Source organism: Eschrichtius robustus, chromosome 1, assembly GCF_028021215.1.
Source record: "Eschrichtius robustus isolate mEscRob2 chromosome 1, mEscRob2.pri, whole genome shotgun sequence".
NCBI lineage: Eukaryota > Metazoa > Chordata > Mammalia > Artiodactyla > Eschrichtiidae > Eschrichtius > Eschrichtius robustus.
In genome coordinates this window covers 192,638,948-192,660,620 of record NC_090824.1, presented here as the reverse complement: position 1 = coordinate 192,660,620, position 21,673 = coordinate 192,638,948, and the positions used below count along the sequence as shown (strand labels likewise).

Genomic DNA, 21,673 nt, shown 5'->3' with positions numbered 1-21,673 from the left:
AATAATAATGAACACATAGAACATTCGCTTTGTGCCAGACACTTGCTCTAAGCACCTTATGCAGGTCAATATTAATTCATTAAATCCTCATAGCAGCCCTGTGATGTGGCGTGGTCCTCATCCGCATTTTGCAGCCGAGGAAACTGAGGTACAGAGAGCTCAAGTGACTTGCCAGAGCTTATATAAGAAAGATGGCTATGTTAACTGACAGATTTAAGAGATCCAGGGGGGATCCAGAATGGTTGCAAAGTTTTTTAGAATGAGTGACTAGACCCTTGAGAAGGTTGGGAAGGTTTTAGAGAAGGAAGAAACTAAATTTGATAATAAGTTTAATGAATAAAGAATCAAATTTAGGGCAGGAGTTCGATTCATCAATCTAGTTCATCACTTTATAGAGGGGAACACTGAGACTCTGAGAAGTTATACAGTTTGTCCAAGAGCATCTCTGTGGGATGGATCCATGTTAAGTGGAAAGTAGAATATGTGAGTGATAATAAAAATATTCTGTGGGAAACTGGAGAGGAGCTTGGGTACCACCTGGTCAGCTGATGGCTCTCCCCAGCCTGCCTGGACAGCTCACGAGTTCACTAGAAGGATCATCGGCCAAGGGATGTGCCCAGAGCACTGTACAGCCATACATTCGTGTGAAGTGTTCTTTTGATCATTACAATCCAATCATGTCCCACCTCGGAAGGCAGCATAGACGGGGCCCGTTCCAGAACCCTGTACATGCTGGTATGTGCACGGCTTCCCACTGGAACAGTTCAGAGCCCTTGGGAACTTAGATCTGTGTGGTAGAGTCAGACGTTTATAAAGAGATTTTATTTGTCAGATATAAGGAGGAATAAAAGCTTAGAAGGACACATTGGAAAAAGAATCTGAGATAGAAAAAGAAAATGAGAAAAGCTATTGAGTGAACAAAGTTCATTACAGGCTGAGAGAAAGTCAGTCTTTTTTTTTTTTTTTTTTAACGTCTTTATTGGAGTATAATTGCTTTACAATGGTGTGTTAGTTTCTACTTTATAACAAAGTGAATCAGCTATACATATACATATGTTCCCATATATCTTCCCTCTTGCGTCTCCCTCCCTCCCACCCTCCCTATCCCACCCCTCTAGGTGGTCACAAACCACCTAGCTGATCTCCGTCGTGACCTCGGCGGGCCAGGATGGCACCAATGACCCAGCACAGGCTGTTTCTAACCCAAGACGCGCAGGGCTTGCCTTGCTCACATCGGCACTGAGGCCCCGGCCCGGTTTGTCCTGTAGAACTTGACTGGGCTACAGGCTGCCTTTCTGCCCTCACTCCCAGCCCGATCCTGCAAAGCTCCACAAATGTTTACAACAAAGTAATTGGCAGATTGTAATCAGCAGATTCTGTAAACATCCCTTCAAAGTACATAACAGCATAAAGCTTTCTACCCAGCAACGTTCGACAAATGAGTTTAAGAAATGTAGTTCATTAATCACCATCGCGTCAAGGTGGGATATTGTCTTAGTTTGCAAGATCAGGAAATCACAGGCTGATGCCTTAAATGGTTTTAAACCTACCATACAGGGAATTAAAGTTTTGGTGCCTGAACCAATCAGGATAGATTAGGTTATGCTGTGATGACAAACAACCGCCGATGTCAAGGTTACTTAACAACGGAGGTTTATTTCTCACTCATGCTACACGTCCATCAGGGGGATGGGAGAGCTCTCTGTCATTGATGGAGCAGCTACTTGCTGGGGCATTGCCAGTCACCATGACAGCGGAAGAAAGAGTGTGCCTTTTAATGGGACTTGAGATTCAGGAGTTCTAACCTCAACATCTTCTGGCATCTGTTACCTCCCCCTTCAATGCCTTTATTTCCCCATGTATATATTGTGGGTAATTAATGTAGGCTTTTCTTTATTGAGGGTGGTGCTTAGGATCTATAATTACTGTTGTATGAAGTAATGGGACTAACCTTTTTTTATTTTTTTTATTTGTTTATTTTATTTTATTTTATTTTTTTATAAATTTATTTATTTATTTTTGTCTGTGTTGGGTCTTCGTTGCTGTGTGCGGGCTTTCTCTAGTTGTGGAGACCGGGGGCCACTCTTCATTGCAGTTTACGGGCTTCTCATTGCAGTGGCTTCTCTTGTTGCAGAGCCTGGGCTCCAGGCACGCGGGCTTCAGTAGTTGTGGCACACGGGCTCAGTAGTTGTGGCTCGCAGGCTCTAGAGCGCAGGCTCAGTAGTTGTTGCTCACGGGCCCAGCTGCTCCGCGGCATGTGGGATCCTCCCAGACCAGGGCTCGAACCCGTGTCCCCTGAATCGGCAGGCGGATTCCCAACCACTACGCCACCAGGCAAGCCCACCTTTTTTAATTTTTTGACCAAAGATATGCATCCAAACGGATCCTATCCTTGAAAAGAGTTAGGCTGAGATGATAAAGTTTATTTGAGGGATGCTGCTATTGCTCAGATCCTTTTAGCTGCGTTCAGTGTATGCGTCCCCAAGAAAATTTGGTTTTTTACTGTAGAAATTCCAATGTAAAAAAGGATTGCGGTGACAGGCTAAATCATAGGGATGTGTCACCATGGAGAAACCAAAAGTCAGTGTCAACAAGGCTCCTAAGGTGACATCCATTATTCTGGTGAATTTTTCAGCATGTCAAGTCAGTCCCCTAGCTCTGCAGTGCAGAAACCCGATTGTTCATCCTCGGGGGAAGACTCACATTAACCAAGTTCAGAGTACCTGATGTATAAATCAGTATTGATGTAGAAAATGTCAGTGTTCTGGTTTCAAGTGAGCAATATAACCCTCACCCAGATAGGGCCCTCAGGGCTCATGATCCTTGACCTCTCACCCAGGAGGTAGAGTCAGTAGGAGTGGGGTGGCAGAAGGGTAGTACATGTGACCTGTGAGGCCAGTCTGACTTCAGTTGGAAGCCTGGCTTTGCTGTGAGACAGCCTGCCTGATGTCTCCAAGTCTCAGCATCATCACTGGCAGGGGAATGACAGTCTCTTAGTTTAGAAGATAATGCAGTCAGGTAGGAGACTGCTCAGCAGCGTATGTAGGACAGGGCAATCACACCTCAATAAGTTCTTTGGAAGCTATGAGATTGGAGGAAGGGGAGTTAAATAGGTAATTTGAGTGTTTCAAATGACTGGCTAAGGTCATGCCTCCTCATGCCTCCATGTCTGCCAGAGAAGAAGCCTTACCGCTGGGACTCAAATACTTAAGGCCTATTGGCTAAGACTGCATTTGTTTCCCCAGCTCGTTTCCTTTTCCCAGACTCCCCTCCATCCGCCAGCCCACACACACCGGTCATTCACCCAGCCCCTTCTATGGAACAATTACTATATTTAGTCATGTTATAGATATACTATTATTCCGACCCTAACAACAATTCTTTTCTCTTTCTGGGTAAATGTATGTATCACTGGTCAGTTCCACTGGGATGTTGTCTTTCAAGTTTAACTCTCAAAGAGAAGGAAATCTTATTCTGTCATTTCCAAGTTTAGGCTGGAAACCTCACCATCACCCCTAAGAGCCCACAAATAATGACTTTATAGTCATACCTCATTTTATAAAACCAACTTGATCCAATGTGCTCCTCACCTCCGCCACCTCTGTCACCATTCACCAGACTTGACTTCACGTGACTTGTGAAAAAAATCAAGTCCATTCTGAGTACAAGAAGACTTATCACCAGTGAGGATGCTTTTATACATGTGATACAAGCTTCAAAGGCAAACCCCAAAGATTATCAAAATGTTTAAAGAAATAGCAGATTATAGAAATGCTGTGACTGCTGTGAAAGGAACGCAGACATTTGGATGGATAAGTTACAGTACATCACAGTGTAAAAATCAGCCATGTTACCTTACGTTTGGTCACAACCTCTACATTAAATGCTTTGTATCTGGGCAGCCAGGCACCTTATGGGGATGGAGGTGATGCCAGCAACATGACCTGCAGCATCCCATAGCAAACACAGTCTGAGGCTTCAAGAGCCCCCTCACCTTGGATTGATACTTTGCCATTTATCAGTGATGCTCTGAGATGTGCCACGACTATTCCCCTGCCTTCCCCTGTGGTATTTATGAAGGAGGGTCTTACATACAGTCTTGAATTCCCTAACGGTTACTTTTTCACTTTTTCACATTTTAGTGTGAATGGTAGTATAGAATATTAGATGACATTGATTTATCAAGATGGATTTTCCTGTTGATTTATTCATGTCTTCTAGAGGGAGGAAGCTCTGCCCTCGCTTCAAACCCACTCCCATCATTTCTGGCAGTTTTCATTGGTAAATTGATGGTGATTGAGGCCCGGAGGCTGCCATCCTGGGAGCTCAGGATGAGGCAGCAAAGAGGGAACCATCTGCTTTGGCTTTTTAAAATGAACCCTAGCTCTTACTCTATGCCCTGATGAAAGTTTAAGGTCCTATTGACAAGTACTATGTGCTGTGCATTTTTGTATCTCCTGTAGGATTGGCTAGTGCCCTATACATATTAGACAGTAAATGTTTGTTGAATTAAAAGGAAGTACACCTGTCTTAGTCTGCCTGGGCTGCCATTACAAAATACCACAGACTGGGGGGCTTAAACAAAAGACACTGATTTGGGGGACTTCCCTGGCTGTCCAGTGTTTAGGACTCCATGCTTCCTCTGCAGGGGGCATGGGTTCAGTCTCTGGTCAGGGAACCAAGATCCCACGTGCTGCACAGTGCAACCAAAAAAAAAAAAAGAAGACACTGATTTTCTCACAGTTCTGGAGGCTGCAAGTTCGCGGTCTGGGTGCCAGCCTGGTCGGGCTCTATGAGGGCTCTCTTCCTGACTTGCAGATGGCAGCCTTCTCACTGTGTCCTCACCTGGTGGAGAGAAAGAGCAAGCAAGCTCTCTGGGATCTCTTCTTATAAGGGCACTAATCCCATCATGAGGGCCTGCCCGCATGACCTCATCTAACCCTAATTACCTCTCAAAGGCCCCACCCTCCAAATACCATCACATTGGAGGTTAAGGCTTCAACACATGAATTTGGGAGGAGGGGACACAGTATAGTCCATAGTGGCACCAAAAAAAAGTGAAATAAGGAACTAAACTGTGATGTAACTCTCTCTCTTTTTTTTTTTTGCCACCTTCACCCATTTCACCCACCCATACCCCCTCCTCTGGCAACCATCAGTTTGTTCTCTGTATCTATGAGGTATTTTTTAATTTTATTTTTTAGATTCCACGTATAAGTAAGACCATACAGTGTTTGTCTTTCTCTGTCTGACTTATTTCACTTAGCAAAGTACACTCAAGGTCTATCCATGTTGTTGTGAATGATAAGATTTCCTTCTTTTTTATGGCTGAATAATATTCCATTGTGTATGTATACCACATTTTCTTTATCCATTCATCCATTGATGGACACTTAGATTGCGTCCATGTCTAGACTTTTGTAAACAGTGCTGCAGTGAGTATGGGGGTGCACTTCTTTTCAAGTTAGTGTTTGTTTTTCTTTTAATTTATGTATTTTATTTATTTTATTTTTGGCTGCATTGGGTCTTTGTTGCTCTGCGTGGGCTTTCTCTAGTTGCGGCGAGCGGGGGCTACTCTTCGTTGTGGTGCACGGGCTTCTCATTGCGGTGGCTTCTCTTGTTGCAGAGCACGGGCTCTAGGCACACAGACTTCAGTAGTTGTGGCTCGCGGGCTCTAGAGCGCAGGCTCAGTAGTTGTGGCTCGTGGGCTCTAGAGCACAGGCTCAGTAGTTGTGGCACACGCGCTTAGTTGCTCCGCGGCACGTAGGATCTTCCCAGACCAGGGCTCGAACCCGTGTCCCCTGCATTGGCAGGCGGATTCTTAACCACTGCGCCACCAGGGAAGCCCCCAAGTTAGTGTTTTTATTTCTTTTGGATAAATACCCAGAAATGGAATTGCTGGATCATATGGTAGTTCTAAAACAGTCATATAACTCTTGATTTATTGTCTTAGCCACCCTCTTAATAGAGAAAAGCAACAGAGTAACGACCAGAACAGGAAATATACTCAGGAAGGGTATCCTAATGTGCATCAATGCACACACGTGTACACACACACACACACATTTTCTCTTTTCGAATCTGTTTCTGCTCTGAGCTTGGAGTATGCGTGGAACAGAACAGTCATCGTAAAGGCAGTGCATCGCAAATACCTGAACCGGGAGGCAATTTAGAAATAACTGTTCCCTTTTGGCCCCGTGTCTCCATCATCAGCCTTTCCCTCCTCCCTGACCTCTGAGCCTGGTGGTCTGTGGTCATCTCAACAGTGATAGACCAGAGTGATTGATGTATTGACAATACAAACAGCCGCAGTGATTTCACATCTAAGGCTCTGGCACACTCCTTTGGATTGGCAGAAAATTTTAGGAAAGAGTTCATGATAAAAACATTCTTGGGTAAAACTGTTCTCCTTTGGAAAGGCAAAGTTTCAGTTTATTCTTAAATACTACTCCCAAGGCCCTTTGGCCTTAATGTTAACATTTCTTTCAGGGAGGTACTTCTGTTGTTTGGATTTTAAATTATGGGAGCATATAGAGTGGTCGAGGGCAGTCTGTGGAGCCAGGACTCAAATCACAGCCCCAGCACTTACACAGAGGTGCTCAATCTTTGGGCACCTGTTTCCTCCCCATACAATGGAGTTAATAATAGAACCATCTCACAGGGTTGTGATGAGGGTTAAAGAAGCTGGTGTTTGTAAAGTGCTTGGAACAGGGCCTGGCACGTAGCAAATACTAAATAAGTGCATGTGAAATATATATATAATCATATTCTATGACATGTTAATTATAGTATTAATATAGTATTATATAACATATGTATTATACAATATATATTTGATATACATCATAACATATATTTACTACATATATATGTGTACATATATATTTTTAATAAGACATCTTCCTGTCAATTCACTGTAAAATGTTCTCCTGTGTGGGGAAGGAAGCCACAGGGTTTGACAGCTGTGTTGGTGAACAAGTACCATTTGCTGATAGAAGAAACTACCAGGAAACAAGGTCTCAGCCCATTGATGGCCCTGTCCTCATTGTCTACTCCTTTGGGTTTTATAAAAATCATTTGTATGGATGTTCTTGAGCTTTGGGACATTCCTTCCAAAAAATTATGTAAACCTGAGATTGCATGTTTTAGGAAGAGTAATCTCTCATCACTTACCCTTTTTCCATTTTGTTCTCCCTCCAGCCCAAGCTTTTGGCCAAGGAGCTGCTTGACCTCGTGGCATCTCACTTCAATCTGAAGGAGAAGGAATACTTTGGAATCGCCTTCACAGATGAGACGTAAGTGCCCCGTGTGCTTGGAGAACCTGAAGGGAAAATACAGAACCTGAAGTCGTACTATCGCAGCTGTCCACGGTGAAGGCAGCTGCAGGCCACTTGGGTCTTGTGGTTCAGGGTCAGTCCAAGTTCATCATCTGAATTTCAAAGGCCTTGTGATCATGCCTGGAACGGCCAAAGGATATAATTAGGGTGATGCTCATATTATGAAATTATGAGGTAAACCAGTTCTTATAATCAAGCCGGTACGTGTTCAGAACCGAAATGTTTATTTTTTAAAAAGTGGATTTGTCTGGGTTTGTTTTCTATTAGAGTTAAATGAAAACTTCTGGAAATGAAACATTTCTCTCCAGTGTTGGAATAACAATAACAGGAAGTCAATGCAATGATAAATTCAATATGAAAAGTATATGTGCAGTTTCACTGTCAACGCTGAAATAGAATATAAAATTAGAAAATTCAGATTGTTCATCTGTTGAAAAGTACATTTGCGTTCAGTGATCTTTCCGTTTGGCTCTATACAGCGGTGTTTTGCAACACAAGGAAGGAATATCTTTACTAAAATTTCAATTTCCTTCTTAATAAACTGTTCGCAAAAGACTGCAGTGAACACCTGCACAGATTCCTGGATAAAAATAAGCTGTTCTAAGCAAGTGTTTCACAGTTTTCTTTCCTCTGTGTGTACACATACACACGCATGCACATACACTCCTCCAAATCCTCAGAGTTACAGAGGTGACTTCCTACAATACTAACAGATCAGGCTTCGGTTAGCGGCTGGACAAGACAGCTCAGGGAGGCTATGCCCCATCAATCAGATGGAACCATCAAGGCAGGATGGGCTCAGAGCAAGGACAGGGGGCATCCCCGTTGGTCAGTAGGAGAGATGACCAGGTGTATCTGCATGAGGACCCTCCGGGGGCTGCACGTGGACGGGGTGGCCGTAGCATTTATGATCTAAATCGGGACCCTGTGAGTAAAAGGGGGTGTAAATCGGTACTGTCGTGGGCAAACTGGACAGGTGATCACCCTCTAAGTTAGCAACCTTTCAGGTGGCGATGTGATCGGGGAGCAGCGTTGGGAGCAGAGTCACACCTGCCTCAAGAAAGCCAGGGTCCAGCGGTTAAGACTCCGCGCTTCCACTGCAGGGGGCGCTGGTTCGATCCCTGGTCAGGGAACTAAGATCCCGCATGCCACGTGGTGCAGCCAAAAACAAATTAAATTAAAAAAAAAAAAAGAAAGCTGGAAGGAACAGGTTACGCCCTGGCTCTGGAGCCTCAGGGAACGGAGCCAGAAGGAAGGCAGGAGTGGTTGCTTCTGGTCTAGAAGGTTCTCTGTGCCTGCGGGTGGGATCCAGTAACCGGGTCTGTGAACCGGAGGGCTGGGATGGGAAGGAGCCGGCAGAGAAATTTGAAAACGTGCTTTAAGACAAACATGCGTCGAGAATAACTACTTCCACAAACGCAGATGTTTTCTACCCTTTCTCCTGAGAATCACTGTAAACCCCCTCGATCGCCACTCAGACGGTTTTTCACTAATTAGAAAGAAACCACAGTTTCAATGCATCACATTGTTCACATTTCCCAAGTACGTTTCCTCTTCTAAGAGAGCCAGTGAACTCGAGAGGAGTCCCAATTAGACTTCGCTTTTGAGTAAACAAGAGCCAGAGAATGAGCTTGTTGTCCTGGGCCAAGGAGCAAGAAGTCCGCTTGCTGAAGGTTTTAGACCACAGCCCTGATGGCACCAGCCAGAAGGACGTGAACGTCAGGGAGAAAGTGGCTCTTCTCCCGGGAGAGACGCAAGCAGGAAAACCACACAGCACCGTCCGCCTGTCCCATCGAATGGAGCCTGTGTGCTCCGGGTCTTTCTTGGCGCTTCTGGTTCCCTGGGCCGGCAGGGAAGGCTTGTGTGTGTCGGGGGTGGAGGGCAGAGAGAGAGAGTCCAGGCTGGAGGGGAGGGTCCCTCCCTCTGGCCTGGTGGAACTGGCAGCTGGAGGGCCCTCTGGGGGGCGGTGATGGGGAGGATATGAGCCATCTTCTGGCACCGTCCAGGGGAAGAGTGGCCACCACCAACCTCTTCACCCCGAGCCTGGGCGGGGGCGTTCCTCTGGGGACTGTAGGAGTGGCAGGCGGCCAGCCGAGATCAGCGGACAGGGCTTTGCAGCTGGCAGACGGTTTCTGGAAAAGAGGTGGCAGATGGGCCTGACTCACCGGGAAATGGTGAGTGTCAGGGACCCCGAGGAAATCAGGAACCGGGCCTCCAAGGGACTAGGATGAGGAGACAGAACAAAGAGGAGACAGGATGGCAGTGACTCAGGACGTAGTCAGTCATGGGCTGACAACACCTGGGGCCAAAGGCATTGGCTGGTGGCCTCTTTGGTCATCGGACCTTTTCTCCTTTTCCTGCTGGGAAAGGAATGAATGAAAGCTGTCACCACAGAACAGTGCCTGGGGTGGGGGGAGGCTTGGTCTAGGGTGGTGATCACAGGGCAGTAACCACTAGGCTTGCCCTGCGGCCCCGCCCCCCAGCCCTGACACTGGGCACCACTAGACACTAACACAAGATCATTTAATAACTGTGTTTTCAAATTGTCCATGTGTATTGTGTTGTGTGTGTGTGCGTGCGCGTGTGATTTCTGCAGGTGCTACGCTGCATATTTTATAATAAAATGCATGGAACTTTCATCCTTTATTGCGACCCATGGTGTACTCCATGCATTTGCCTTTTTTCCTAATGCAAATCAAAACGAGACTAACTTAGAAAGTGCTATAAACTATAAAATACTGCACCAGTGTTAGGTATTCCCAGCAGTGTTATCATTCCTAATAGTAGAATATATGACACGTAGGCCATATGTGTCATAGGTCAGTGAGTCTTTCAATATGAACTGCTGTTGATGACATTTTGTAGGCTCTGGACAGGCCTGGAGAAAAGAAATATAGAGCAGAATATAGACAAAATTGCAAGATTCTCTAAGTAGGGGTGTCCTCACCCCTAAGCTGTATTCATTAATAGTGTGTCCAAGGCCACAATGCAAGACTCAGTGCCCAGAGATGTTTCCTATTGTTAGTTAATCAACAATTGTGTGGGATTAATACTAGCTCCGCCTTCTTTTTCTTAATTCAATTTTTAAAACTTTTAATTTTGAAATAATTAGATTTACAGAACAAAGATAGTACAGAGAGTTCTCCTATACCCCTCACCCAGTTTCCCTTAATGTTAATATCCTACACACCATGTGATAATTATCAAAACTAAGAAATTAACATTGGTACTATATTAATAACTGAACTACAGACTTTATTCAAATTTCATCAGTTTCCCATGAATGTCTTTTTCTATTCCTGGATTCAAGTGCATTTAGCCCCTTTTATTTTTAATAATTCTGCACAAATAAAAAGATATATACAGGCATACCTCATTTTATTATGCTTTCCTTTATTGTACTTCACAGATACTGTGTTTTTTACAAATTGAAGGCGTGTGGCAAACCTGCATCGAGCAAGTCTGTCGGTGCCATTTTTCTAACATCATTTGCTCATTTCGTGTCTCTGTGTCACGTTTTGGTAATTCTCACAATACTTCAAACTTTTTCATTATTACTGTATTTGTTATGGTTTTCTGTGATCAGTGATCTTTGGTGTCACTTTTGCAAAAAGATTACAAGTTACGGAAGGCTCAGATGATAGTTAGCGCTTTCTAGCCATAAAGTATATTTAATTAAGGTATGTACCTTGTTTTTTTAGACATAATGCTATTGCACACTGAATAGACTACAGTATAGTGTAAACATAACTTTTATGTGCACTAGGAGACCAAAAAATTAGCGTGAGTCACTTTATTGCGACATTCACTTTATTTCGGTGGTCTGGAAGCAAACCCCCAATATCTCTGAGGTGTGTCTGTAGATGATTATCTGTGAATATCTGAATTGTGGCGATACATGCACACAATGACATTTTGGTGGTCTTTAAAACATTCTGAGGCCAAGTAAGAGCCTAGTATAAATTTGATCTTAAAATAATTATTAATGTGTTGCTACAGACATGATCCTCGACCTTGACTCCACATTGAAGTCACCTAGGACACCTTATAAAATGCCGGTGCCTGGGCCCTACCCTCAGAAATTCTGATTTAATTGGTCTGAGTGTGGCCTGAGCATCAAGATTTTTGAAAGCTCCCCAAATGATTCTCAGATGCAGCCAAGTTTGAAAACCCCTGTTCTAGAGAAAGGGTAATGTTGGTGTAAATTACCTCTGCTCCCTGCCTCCAGATGCAGGAAGAGAAGCTGAGTTCACTCAAACTTTGAATGTTTGGGACCCATCAGGACACACACCGGGAACCTGCAAAGTTATAAACTCTCCCCAACTCCAGACTCTGGAAACCTGTTTGCAAACCAACTCAGAAGTTCAGATTTAATGTTTCCTTGAGTGCAAATAGAGTAATCAAGATTTTCATTTATCAAACATTGGTGTCCATCATTTAAGGAAAGTTATTTTTACATGTTATTTTCGAAATATTTCCACTGCTGTTTCAACAACCAAGTTGATTTTTTTTTCAGAACTCATGGTTCTGATTGTACAATTTAAATCCATAAAGCCCTATTCTTGGTTATATGATCTAGTCTCAGTCATAATTTTTATTTCCTCTGTTTTGGTGTCTTTACAGAAAACTATATTGAGGTGTAATTGACATACTAAGCTATACATATTTAAAGTGTGCAATTCAAGGAGTTTAGACATAGACAAACACCTGTAACACCCAAGTTTTTAATTTTTTTTAAATTTTATATTGGACTATAGTTGACTTACAATGTTGTGTTAGTTTCAGGTGTACAGCAAGGTGATTCATTTACATGTGTAGATATATCTATTCTTTTTCAAATTCTTTTCCCATTTAGGTTCTTATATAATATTGACATATGCAAACACCTGTAGCACCCAAGTTTTTAATTTTTAAAATTAAAAAAAAAAATTGTTGACAGAGAATCCCATCATCAAAAGCAATAACTAAACAACTTTTAGACTATTCAGCAGAAGTTGTCAAACACACCCCAAGCTGAGGTCATGATTATGTAAAATATTTAAATTTGAATCTCTTCTTGTAAGTAAGTGTTAAGGATTGTTTGTCAAATGCTGTAAATGAGTATCCATGTAAAAATACTTTAAGAAGTACTTAGGAAGTTGAGGGAAAAGGTTAAGAAACTCAGTTAGCCATTATTGCACATTTTCAAAGCCACATACAGTTAGAATGTATTTTCACCTACCAATTAAGAAAATGAGCAGTTCTTAACCTCTTATTTAATCACAGACCCCTGTGAAATTTCAGTTACATTCCCTCACCTCCACAAATGTTTACAAACCAAATAATTAGTGCTTAAGTTTTAGAGGGTTCACAGATACTCTGAAGACAGAATCTAAGTTTAAGAACCAATTAAGGCTTTTTTTTTTTTTTTTAGCAACATACTATGTCTTAATTAATTGAGTTGTGGATAGGTACTGTTTAGGGAGTGTGATTTATCTGGATAATTAAGGTCCAAAATGCCCCCAACACACTGGAAATACATCCGTAGACCCAATGCCAGGACAATGGGGAGAATCCTCTGTCCTACAGTGTTCTTGGGTCCTGCATCCCAGGACTGGCATTGACTGAGACATCTGGAAAGAGTCTAGTTGATGAGCATTTCCCAGTCATAAGCTAATGTACAATTTAAAAAATAAAGTAGAAAAGCAATTTTCCAATTGCAGAAGAAACCTCCACAAGATGCAGCCCTGGGCATGTCATTTATTTAGAAATAGGTTTGGGATTTCCATTCATTAAATGCTCTGTACCATGAGACTAAGGAGAAAATCAATGGCTACAACCTCAGTGCCTGGGTTGTAACAGCTGCTTCTGGGAACGCAGCATTCAGCGTTTGTTACCCCCTCGGAGGCGGCCTGCGTAGACCCTCAGATGCTGCGGAAAACACAGAAACTTCTGTTCAGTAACTGGAAAGGGGCTTTAGCAGAACTCTTCCTCTGTGCAGCTAAGAGAAGTAAAAAAGAATGAGGCAACCAGACGGGGCCTTAGAGATCCTGGCTTTCTCCTGACCTTTTCCTTCCCAAAGCGAGTGGTACGGGTGCACTCGGATCCTGGACGAGGTGAATTCTCATCGAATATGGAGATTGTTCAGTTAAGGCAGGAGCGGTGTCTATATACGTGGAGGGCAGTCATGGCACCAACAGCAATATTGATCTGTGAGGCTTATCTGAGGCCAGTGTATTCACTTCTTAGCAAATGTTTATTTAGCATCCACTGTTAAGCCTGGAGATACAGAAGTAACTGGCCTTTGACCCCTTGGAGAGCTTGTATTTTTAGTTTAGGAGGTAAATATTAAGATAGAGTGTAGAAGGTACTAGAAAAGAAAATTTGGGATAGCCTTCAGAGGACATAGTGGAGCAAACAATTCCTCCGTATAATAAAAAATTAAAGGCATAAATTCAGATGGACAAAAGAGCCCATGATTTAGTCATCCGGGCTCGCCAGTACATTCCTTACCTTTGTCTGTGTGTGTGCATCTCTCTTGCAGGCTCTCTCTCTCTCTCACTCATACACTCAACATATCAATACTTGAAAGCCATTATTTGAGGGATTCTAGCTAAATCAGTATGCCTGAGCTGTCCTTCCTGAGCACACATACTTCTGATTCAAAGACACTGAAGAGCAATATCTTCTTCCTTTTGAAGAACTCTCCACCCCCTCTCTCCATCCAGTGACATCTGTAAGAATTTCATCTCTTGTTTAGACTTTCTTTGGAAGCTCATTCCATACGAATCAGCTGTCTACAATAAAAACCTCTGAAGGCACAGAGTCTCATTCTACCCTGGGGTCCAAAAAGTGATGGGTTCAGATAGACTTATCACACACCTCCACCCTCCAGTGACTTTCTGCGAAGAAAGCTCTCCTTAAGGCCATCTCTATTGAAGGTGCCAATGCTTGGACCAAAAATCTATTTGTATTATATGTAGAAGCTAAAAGCAATCTGTTAAATAAATGCATCCAATTTCTGTTGCCTGGAAGCAACTGCATATTTATTACTGACCTAACAGTTTGACCTATTGCCACCATAAACCAAATGGGGGGTGTTATCTCGCTCAGCTTTAAAGATAGTTATCAGTCAAGCAATAACAAAAATACCCTGAGGGTCTGCTGGGACTTTTTTTTTTTTTTTTGCTTTGTTATCGGCAAATGCACTGATGTGCATTCTCAAATGAAAAATCAATGAGATAATGAAATCCAAGCTATCGGGGATCTCTTAGTTAAACTGTATAGAGAAAATACTTCTTTTACTCTTTGCTTCCCATCCCACCCTAGCTTAAAGGAAAAAAAAAAAAAGAAAGAAGAGGTTTGAGGAAGAGACCTGATGTCAGGAACGTGAGGTGTTACATATGAAAGAAAAAAATCCCAGACATCAAGGAATCCTTGATACTGTTGGGTGTAGGAAATGTGACTTTGAACCCAACGCAATCAGCAGAAAATATTTTAACAAGTTGGAAAGTGGTGGCCTCAGAACTGGGGTTTTTAATCCATCTCTTAGCTTTTGCCTAAATATTGGGCAGTTATCCTGAGGGACCTGGGGTGGGTCACTGGTCCCTCAGTCCTTCCCTTTGTAGCACCTTCAGTGGAGAGATTTTTTTACAGGCACATAAAGTGAAAGGAGTGACTTCCTTCCACCTGAGGGTCCCGGGACTCCAGGTGCAGGAAGCCCACCTCCCCGCAGATATTGGAACCCTGCCTCTGTGTGTGTGTGTGTGTGTGTGTGTGTGTGTGTGTGTGTGTGATGCCATCCCTCACAGAACTGGGGTTGAGGAATCCAAGTAGGGCACATGGGGGAAGGAAATTCATTTTTCTTCCAAGGCCAACTATTCGCTTTAGGGGGAGTTCTGGCCTCCTTGTTCTTTCTGGTTTTTGACCATTTTCTCACTTTCTAGCCATTTCATGGCTTGATCAGTGCGAAACTAATATATGGCTGGGAACCAAGGAATTCGTCCCTAGAGTGCTGTTGTTTTAAAAAGTTGAGTGTAGGGAATGAAATTACCTAGGGAGGGGGGATCCATCTACCTATTTGTCCTCTGATAACGTGGATGAAGAAGATGGGCAGTGAGCAAACCCAGTAGAGCGGTATCCAAGTGCTGTGCATGTCTGTGTCTCTTCAAGCAAAAGGTCCCCATTTTCAGGTTCTCCACCAAGTGAATTACGGCCCCCAGAAGCCAAGTCAAACCCCCAGTGGTCTGAGTGGTCAGAAATGCTGTGCCCTTGGGGTGGGGTGAGGATTTCTCAAGCCTGGCCCATTGACTGATCTTGAGAGCACAGGTAAAACATTCCATCTCTCGGTTCCTCCTTATTCCTTGAGTTTGGGACCAGAGGAAAACCACTGTGCCCCATTCTAGTCTGTCTTTCTTGAGAGGATCCTTAAGAGGTTATCTCGCCAGACTCTTTATCAAGAATTATTGCCAGGCAAAAGATTAAAATTTAAATCTGCATGGTCATTGAATGGATTTCTGTTCCGAGTTTTTGCATATTCTGTATTTATTTGGCCTCATTCATTACAGGGCCAAACTAACAGCCAACGTTGTTTCCATCCCCCCTGTGACCCTGAGGCCACACTCTGAATCACTTCCTTTATGTAACTCTCACATCCCAAGCCAACATTCTCCCTGTCCTTAATCACCCGGGGGGGCCAGTTACCAGAGAACCAGGGACAGCTCTTATGCCTCAGGGTCCACCAGGATTGTTCAGACTAGCCAATCCTAAGCTGTTCCCCCTGCCTTTTCCACAAAAACCCTAAAAAAGTCTCTGGCCTATGTCTTCCCCATATTCCTTTCTGCCTTATGACCAACACTGGTGCTTCTCCTCATGGTCCTGCGTGGTGTAGGTGCCTCTCATTTCCAGGAAACTGTGGGGAACATTAAACTTTCCCTTCAGTGGCATTGACCTCTCTGTGTTGTCACTCAGTCACTTTTATAAATTAAGATCAGGGCACAAATCAGCTGCTTTTGGAGGTAGTTATCCGATCAATGAGCAAGTACTTTCGAGTCCGTAGTATTTGCCAACTGCTGTGCTAAGATCTGGGGATGATTTTTTTTGTTTGTTTAATGTTGAAAACTTACAACTTAGATGGAGAGACAGGTCATGTTTTTTAAATAACTAATTGCACAAGGCAGTGCTAAGTGCCTTGCAGATGACACAAACCAGAAGCTCTGGAGATGTTTGAAAGAAACCCCAGATGTAGGCAATCAAGGAAGACTTCACTAAAAGTAAGACTTGAACTCAGCCTTGAACAATGGCTATCATTCAGATAAAGAGGATGGAGAGACTGTTCCAATGAGGAGAAACCACATGATCAAAGTCCTGGGGTGAGTGTGCATATGGCGTGTTTGCAAGAGGCTGAGCACAGAGAGAGACTCCTAGGAGATTTGGGACATTTTCAGAGGCTGGAAAGCAGGGGCTATGGCTTATTACTCCCCAATAATGAGGTCGTTTGTCTTACCTTCCAATTAATCAAAAATGCACATGCTGTCACCTTATAGGATAGATCTCTCTGTGCTTTTCAGATATAAAAAGTCTGTTGAGGAAAAGTGTGTACACAGAGTAAGTTCCGTAGACTTCGGGAAGTGCAGCAGCAGAGGTGTGCCTGGGATGGGTGCCGTGTGAGTCCAGAGGAGGACCCACAGCCCAGGCTGGTGTGTGGTGTGAGGGAAGGGGTGTCGGGGAAGGATTTCTGGAGGAGACATAGGAGAGCTGGGTCTTGAAGGATGGGCCAGACTTCGCTGTGCTGTGAAAGAGAGGAAAGGCATTTTAGGCAGAGGGAACAGCATGAGCTGAGGTGCAGAGGTTTGAAACAACATGATCCCCGAGGGGCATTGTCGGCATTCAGGTGTGACCAGAGACAACAGCGGCCTCCAGGCCTTCTGTTTCCAGATCCCATGTCCCATTGGACGAGAATTTATCCCGCCTTTCTGGAAGATGTTGGTCCAGTCGTTTTGCTTAGAAAACTTCTTTTTTCATTCTTTTTTTTACCCTTACTATACTCAGAGAAGAGTCACCAAGCATGAAACATAAAGTTAATAGAAAATAATTTTTGTCTAGGTGAAAATTCTTGGAGAAAGAGGCCAGGTTCCTCAGGCGGACACTCTTCCAAAGCAGCTCTCATCCTCACCCCTAGAGCCACAGGTGTAGGCTTAATTGAAGAAAGGATTTGCTTTTTTGTGCAAAAGGTGCAGTTTGAATGACATCTCAAAAGGGAGATGGAAGCCTCTGGAGTGTTCTCTAGCTTTCATTTTTTGGAGGCTTAGAGGAGCAAACGTTTTAATACAGTGATGCAACAGCTTTTGTTTAATAAGCGCCAGCCTTTCACACAGGTATCTACGTTATAAACATCAGTGTTACTCAGCATCAGGCCCTGAGGAAATGTTGTGCAGTTGTGTCTGTTCGGCATGAGCTTACTAAGTCAAGGCGGTTATAGGACTCTGAGACCTCCAGGATGATGGACCGAGATTGGGGAAGGAGAGGAGAGGAAAAAAGGACAAGGGTAGATTGCTCTGCTCCTACTTGTTCTGTGATCCTGCCTTGCTCTTCAAAGACCAACCTCCTCAACTTGACTCCAAGGCCTTGGTCACCACTCTCCAGCCTCATCCCTTTCTACTCTCATGACACCAAGATTTCTTCCCACCTCAGGGCATTTGCACATGCTGGCCCCGCTGTTTGGAAAGTGGTTTCCCCTTCCTCTTTGCTTTCCTCCTGTCATTCTTCAAATCTTAATCAGACGTCAAGCAGTACTTCTCAGACCTCAGGACTAGATCAGGTTCTTACAGGTTCTCATAACTCATCGTCCTAATACTATTAGTAATTACATAATTGTGGAAATAGTTGCTGAGTGTCTGTCTCCTAACAAGAATATACGCATCAGGGGAATAGGGACTGTGTTGATTTCACTTACTGCTACATCTCCAGACCCTTATTTGAAGAAGGTGGTCAATTAATATTTATGGAAGGAGGCAGGGAGAGAGGGAGGGAAGGAAGAAATAAATGCAGAAGTGACCCCATTTATATATCATCAGATATTTCTGTGGTTCACTTTAAAATAGCTTTAATAGGTAAAGTTGACATGCAATAAACTACATAAAGTGTACAATTTCGTAAGTATTGACATACGTCTACACCCATGAAACCATCACCACCATCAAGATAATGAACATCTCCATCCCAACCAAAAGTTTCCTCGTCCTCCCTGTGATTCCCCCCCATCACCCACCCCCAGGCAACCACCAATCTGCTTTCTGTCACTGCAGATTAGTTTGTACTTTCTAAAGGTTTCTATAAATGGAATCATACAGTCTGTACTCTCTATTGTCGGGCTTCTTTCGTTCAGCATAATTATCTTGAGATTCATCTTTGTTGCTGTGTGTATTAATAGCTCATTGTCTTTATCACTGGGTAGTATTCCATTCTATAACTCAATCATAATTGGTCCATTCCCCCGTTGGTGAAAATTTGGGTTGTTTCACGTTTGGAGCGGTTACAAATAAAGTGAACATCTGTGTGTAAAAGTCTTTGCGTGGACGCCTGCTTTCATTTCTCTTGGGTAAATACCTAGGAGTGGAGTGGCTGGGTGGTATGGTCGGTGTACACTTCATTTTGAAAGAAACTGTCTCTGATTCACTTTGCACCCCATCTGCTTCCAGCAAGATGTTGTGAAGATTGCTAACATGTTTCTGAAGTGTGTTTGGAGGCCTTCAGGAGAAAAGGCAGTCAGGAGTGTGGTGGTTAGGGAATTCAGGACAAGAAAGAGAGTATGATTGCCTTTTCATTTTAGTGCCATTGAGGAAATGGACTGGGGATCTCAAACCCCCGACTTTGACTGTCATGCAGTATCTCCCGCTGACGCAGTATTCCCCCGATAATTCCCTTGGGTTCTGCAAATACTGAGCACTTAAGAGTGAGGCAGAGGGCCACGTTTATCTGTGGTCCGGCATGTTTTGCAGCACATATACCTTCGTCCCAAGACACTCCGGCAAAACCCAAAGCCCTAACCCACTGGTCTCTCTTTTCCTCAGGGGACACTTAAACTGGCTTCAACTAGATCGAAGAGTCTTGGAACACGACTTCCCCAAAAAGTCGGGACCAGTGGTTTTATACTTTTGTGTCAGGTATGTACATTGGGTATCCATCCTTTCGCTTTTTTTTTTTTTCCCCCCTCCTTTGTCAGAAAAGTCTGGGAGGGTAGAGCGATCAAAGAAAAGGGAAGTCAAGTTTGTCTTGGTTCACTGCCAGGAATAGAGGTTGTGGTATAGCTTCATTCCCAGCAGATGTAAACACAGGGCGTGAGTGTGTAAGGCATGTCGGCGTGTGTGCGTGGACACACGTGTTTGTGCTCTGACAATAGGATGCTTGTGTGGAGTGAAAATAAAACCCTTTTTTTTTGCTTTTTTGCGGGGGAAGGAGGGCATATATCTCAAAGGAAACTAAGTCTCTGAGAATAACACAAATCCGTGGTTTCTTTTGGCGGCCTTCGAAGCTACATAGCAAAAGTCTGCGTATTCTTTCCTTCTGTCACAAGTGCTGCTTGGCATCTTGAAACTTGCCTGTTTTATCCCAGATAGGAATAGCTGAAACCCAGCAGCAAACCACAGATTAACGCATTTCCCACTAAGGGAGGCTATGGTGTAATAATATATCAGAAACAATAGTCATTTTCTGTTCATTAACGTACTGTAAGAAGTTTTATTTCGTGACTGCAGGTAACTGTATGATTCTTATAGTTCATATCTGCAATAGTCTTATGAAGTCAACCAGGCCGACCACTTGGGTTTGCAGAAGGTTGTGTGAAGCCAGAGGGGGATCATGTCATGGGTTCAAGGGCAAAGTACAAATCGTGCATAGCAAAGCCAGGATCTGAGCCCCCAGATCTGGCGGCTCCCTGAGCACCCAGTCTGGGGAGCCATCAGGCTGTTTCTGTCTACACAGCTGCAGAGGTACTTGGGTTCACATGTCTAACCCTTCCACTCAATGCATAGACCCAGCACTTTTTAAAAATGGGAACAGAAATTCAACAGCAGGACACCAATGCTTCACAATTCAGTTCCTCCTAAAAAGCACAGCCAAGAACACAGTTTTAAGCGTAGCCGTCCTGATACAGCGAAAGGCAAAAATCAGAGGTAAAGGGTCCCTTTCACAGGCGGGAGTATGTGTCATTATCTCAGCTGGCTGAGTAAATTTAAACTTGCATTTAATCCCTTTTTGATTTGTTTAACAGCTGCAAACATAGCAGATCTAATCTTCGCCATTTCCATCCCTGATGGGCATGATTTCAGTGTCATCTTCTCTTTAATGGCGGCTCCTTTTTCTCAGATAAATGGAAAAGTCATCCTATACAGCCAAGAGGAACAGTAGCGCCGGGAGGGGTGGCGGCATCAAGGGAGACACAGTTGCATTTAAGCAGGTCATTAACCCGCAGTGGGAGATGGGTGCGTACACTTGCCATGGATCAGGCCCCCCTCCTTCGTGATGCTTTTTGCGAACATTAGCCAAGAAGAGAAAACACTGGGCTGGTTGCATATTAGCTGTTTTTTTTCAAGTGTCTGTTATGAGTTGAGTTATTTGTGGGTTTGGGGAGCAAGCCTTGGAGAAAAGCCTGGAACGCTGTGAAAGATTGCTGGGTTGAAGTGTTTGTGGCCGAGGTTCCGCGTGCAGATGGGTCCAGATCACTCCAAGCCAACGTCTCTCCACGGAACCAGATACACAGAGAACTGCCAAGGTAGATCCAGCCTAACAGTAGAACTGGGGACGGGGTGACTGAAGACCCAGGGACATGTGTTTTCCTAGTTGGCCAAAGCAGGCGCCTCCCCAAATGCTCATTAGGAAGAACTCTCCGAATTCACATTTAGGGATGGACATCTTACAGAAATACAAGGCAGAGCTTTCTCTAGCTCATCCTGCAAGCGGATCTTTCTGGAGAGCCCCAGGTTTCTATTTCCAGTGACCTCTTGGCCACCTGCGTACATCAAACTCAACGGGTCCAAAGCCAAATTCATCATTTTCCCAGCCACCCCCCACCTCCCCAAACCTGTGGTCCCATCAAATCTGACGTCATTATCCATTCAGTTATATAGGCTTAAATCTTAAAATCTGTCCCCCTTTCCTCTCCCTCAAATTCTTACGGGCATGAATTCTCTGCTGCTACTTAGGAAATCTCTCTCCGCCCTGCCTTCTCCTCTTTATTACGTGAACTCAGGCCCTCATCTTCTGTCACCTAAATTTTTACGACCGCCTCCCGGCGTGGGTGTCTCCCTGGCGCTGGCCACGAAGGATCCTGGTTCCCGGAACCCCCGCTCGCCCGAGTC

The 21,673-nt window shown here is 43.9% G+C and overlaps 1 protein-coding gene across 5 annotated transcripts in view; it reads left to right on the top strand.

Moving 5' to 3' along the window:
* The window catches only part of FRMD4A (FERM domain containing 4A), a 341,961-nt gene that overhangs the window by 184,641 nt on the left and 135,647 nt on the right, over positions 1–21,673 (top strand). For all 5 annotated transcript variants that reach the window (XR_011076055.1, XR_011076056.1, XR_011076057.1 and 2 more), the window contains exons 3-4: positions 7,201–7,295; positions 19,388–19,480. Coding sequence is in view for 1 of the 5 variants with exons in the window: in XM_068561738.1 (XP_068417839.1) it covers positions 7,201–7,295; positions 19,388–19,480 (188 nt within the window). In the remaining 4 variants the exon portion in view is untranslated. The remainder of the gene's footprint in view (positions 1–7,200; positions 7,296–19,387; positions 19,481–21,673) is intronic.